Source organism: Penaeus monodon, chromosome 17 (genome assembly GCF_015228065.2).
Source record: "Penaeus monodon isolate SGIC_2016 chromosome 17, NSTDA_Pmon_1, whole genome shotgun sequence".
Taxonomy (NCBI): Eukaryota; Metazoa; Arthropoda; class Malacostraca; order Decapoda; family Penaeidae; genus Penaeus; species Penaeus monodon.
The window spans coordinates 31921536-31925585 of record NC_051402.1 but is presented as its reverse complement, the minus strand read 5'-3'; the positions used below and the strand labels follow the sequence as shown (position 1 = coordinate 31925585).

Sequence of the window (4050 nt, the reverse complement as noted above, 5' to 3'; positions counted from 1 at the left end):
CTCGTAAAACCCTCCAAGATCTTACCTGCCCCCTCCAGCCCCACCAGCTCCCAGGGCGCCTGAGATCCGAATGCAGGTCCTAGCTCAGCCGTCGCCTTTTTGCCTGGTGTGGGACAATCCTGATCCAATGGCCCCTCACTACTGGCTGTCCCATGCCATCATCTTCAAGAGTGGGGATGGTAGGTGGTTCTTCATTATTTGTATTTGCGTGTCAGCATCTCTGTTACTCTGTGTATATGTGCATATATGCATGAGTGGTTTAATATGAAAAAAAGAAACTAAATAAAATTTCTGCTTTCAGCCTGTTAATAGACTTACAAAAAATAAAATGTAAAGCCAGTCTTTTTCCCCCCAAAAAAATAAATAAATAAATAAAAATGTATTATTGATTTTTTTCCTCTTCCTTTCTCACAATCTATGACAATCAATATCCCAACAACTGATTAAAGAGATTCCAACCCTGGCAGATTTGAGGCAGGACATGCTCACCCTGCAGGCCATTGGTATTATGTCGCATCTGTGGAACATGGAGGGGCTTGACCTTGGCATGACCCCTTACTCCTGCCTGAGCACGGGCAAACAGGTGGGCCTCATCGAGATGGTGCGTAATGCCAAGACAGTCTACAGCATTCAGCGAAGTTCTAAGCTGGGGGCCATCCAGGTGGACTCTTCACAGCTCTTCAAGTGGATCCGAGACAAGACAAGGGCTCAGGTGAGACAGAAGGGACATGGATGTTGGAGGTGGTAGAGAGTTAAGAAGGGAAGGAGTGGAAAAGGTAGAGGCAGAAGATGGGGGTAAAATGAGATTAGATAATAGGTTTTGATAGAGGTAGAAACAGGATTAAGAGGAGGAGGCTAGGGAGAAGGAGAGCTAGTCTTGGCATAAAAGGAAAGAAGTGATATTTTTTGATAAGAAATCCGCAATCCTCAGATTATCAAAATAACAATATCCTGTCTCCCCAAACAGGCTTGACCAAGCCATTGAACAACTTCACACGTTCCTGTGCTGGGTACTGTGTGGCCACGTTTGTCTTAGGCATTGGGGACAGACATCCAGACAACATCATGGTCAATCAGGATGGCCAGGTAGGTTTTAGTCTTAGTTACCTTGAACATATAGGCAGTATTTAACATATTTTTACCGGTAAGGAATTTATAATGTTAACTGCTTTATTTGTGCATGGAACTTCTGACAGAGATGATGGCTATGTTATTAAATCTGTTATTGAAGGAATATTAAGTATTCAAGTATTGATCCATGTTAAGTATTTATTTATGTTACCATTATATCAAAGAAAGTTTGTTTGTGTATTGTTCTTGATAACTGGTTTGATACCATAATAAAATATAATGATAACTACATAAGAACCGTTACTTTAGAGAAGTCCCCCAAATAAATTGTACCAATACTACATGCAAGTTCCCCACAATTATTTTTTGTACCATTCCCATTTGTAAGATGATCAAAATAAAAAGATAAAGGAAAGCAAAGAAGAATGGAAAACTTGCCAATCTGAATATCCATCCACAATTTCTGTACCATTTATGCCTGTAAGATTGCTTTGAAAGAAGAGAAAAGAATCAATAAATAGATAAATAAATATCAGTCTGACTCACCATATCCACCAACAGATTTTCCACATTGACTTTGGCCACATCTTGGGGAACTTCAAGAAGAAGTTTGGCATCAAACCGGGAACGAGTACCATTTGTCCTGACCCAAGACTTCCTGCGCGTGATTGCCAAGGAGAAAGAACCCAAAGGAGAGTCAGGAGTTCCAGAGGTGTGGATGCTTTGCAGATTTTATTATTGTTATTGTTATAGTTGTTTTTCTTGATCTTTTTTGTCCTTTTAGATAGAATATCTTCTAAGTAGATCTCTGTTTATTAACTTTGTTTTTTCTTCAACAGGTTCCAGGTGCTGTGTGGAAAGGCATATCTAGCACTGCGTAAACACTATCGCCTCATTGTAAACCTCTTCATGTTGCTGCTGCCTGCAGGAATGTCTGAGCTACAAGTATGTGAGATGTGTTTTCTGTTGTATGTGTGTTTTTGTATAGCGGTTACATATTTGTTTAGAGTTGCATTGTGCATGTATGGATATATGAAAGTTTTGCATTATTTTAACCCTTTGCCAATGGGTGGCATGTTACGTACATGCCATGGCATGGCTGGACTATCTGCCAAGGGCATGTATGTACATGCCATGGTGTATGTATGGACATGCATATGATTTTTTTTTTTTTTGTTACAATCACGGCAAAATATTATTTTTTCTGCCACTGAAAATGTGAGGAAGTCGTTTTTAACACTTTCTCATTTTTACTATAAAAAAGAAACAAAAAAAAACAAACAACAACAACACCAACCAACCAACAAACCTACGATTTCAACTCCATGATGCCACACACTGCTTATTTTATACAGCCTATAGAGCAAATAATGATCAACTATGGAGTCTATATAACAACAAAAATATCCTTCAGTCTTGATTTATCAGGAAATATGGTAAGTAGAGACTAGAAAATAATGATAACTGAAAAGACAACATATGCTCGTAGTATTGCGAAGAAGCAGCAAGGGATGCTGTTATTTGGCATGGGTGGTCGTGCATGCTAGGGCAATGATATAGCCCCCGGCAGCGGGGCCCGGGCTGCTATGATACTACCCCATCGGGAAAGGGTTTAATGAAGTGATAAAAAATTGGTTTTCAAAATTTACTTTGTATATAGTTCCCTTATTTTATCGTTTCTTTTGTATAATTTTTCTTCTTTATCTTCATCATCATCTAAATCTCAATCTTTATAGGTATCAGTATCATTTAACATTATCATCCTCATCCTCATCATCATCATCATCTCATCATCATCATCATCATCATCATCATCATCATCATCATCATCATCATCATCATCTCATCATCATCATCATCTCATCATCATCATCATCATCATCATCATCATCAATCATCATGTTACTATTGTAGTATTATATATTTTATTACTACTACTACTACTACTACTACTACTACTACTACTACTACTACTACTACTACTACTACTACTACTACTACTGCTGTTACTGTTACTGTTACTGTTACTGTTACTACTACTATTACTACTTCTGTTACTGCTACTGCTACTATTGCTACTACTACTGTTATTGTTACTGTTACTATTTCTATTACTATTACTTTTATAGTAATAGTAAAATGAATGAGGAATGGAAATGCATTGGGAAAAAAAAATTCTGTTAATAAGGAAAACAATAATTAGATGTGGGGATAACAAAGCATTTTTAATAACTTTTTTCTTTCCATCATAGAGCCAGGATGAGGTTGCCTACCTGCGTAAGACGCTGGCTGTGGAGGCCACAGAAGAGGAAGCCCTTCAGTACTTCCAGAACCAGTTCAGTGAGGCATATGATGGTGCCTGGACCACCAAAATAGACTGGTTCTTCCATTATGTCAAGCACAGGTAGACCAGTCTGCTCAACCACTCTCCACCAAACAACCTTTTTCCTTCTCCCATCCAACTTCCCCAACCCTCTTTACTGGCCTTGTGATGAGGAAGTTTTGCTTCACCGACAACTTGACAGGCAAGATTTTTTTTTTGTCATTTTGCTACCTGTGTTTGAAGCTGCAATGAGAAGAATGTCAGCAACCCCACTTTGACGGTGGTCTCACTGTGGACCTTTGAGCTTACCAAATATGTTAGTAATTAGAGTTTTATTTTTTAAACTTGATTCACAGTGTAAATTTTTCTTTTCTTTTCTCTTTTGCACATGTACATATATATTTTTTTATGGACTGGTAGGTTTACCCTTATTGCATTTAGTCCTTTTATTTATGTTCTCATTCTTTCTCCTCTCATAATTTAAGTATCAAGAGTCATTTCAAGTAAGACATGACTATAAAAAAAGAAAAATTATCAGCATGTAATATGTAAACAAATCCAGTGCTCTTCTTGCACTTGTTCACTATGACTGTTTTATTTAAGAAACTCTGACAGCAGTCTAGCCATCTCTCTCGACTGCAGCCTAAGTGAACCTA

The 4050-nt window shown here is 38.0% G+C and overlaps 1 protein-coding gene across 1 annotated transcript; it reads left to right on the top strand.

Moving 5' to 3' along the window:
* The first annotated feature begins 70 nt into the window (after positions 1-70).
* LOC119583345 (phosphatidylinositol 4,5-bisphosphate 3-kinase catalytic subunit alpha isoform-like) lies at positions 71-3496 on the top strand. Its single transcript, XM_037931817.1, is given in 7 exon segments — positions 71-179; positions 468-734; positions 968-1086; positions 1633-1689; positions 1691-1785; positions 1911-2016; positions 3324-3496. Coding segments are annotated over 7 exon segments (909 nt in total). The 3' UTR covers positions 3480-3496.
* The last annotated feature ends 554 nt before the right edge of the window (positions 3497-4050 follow it).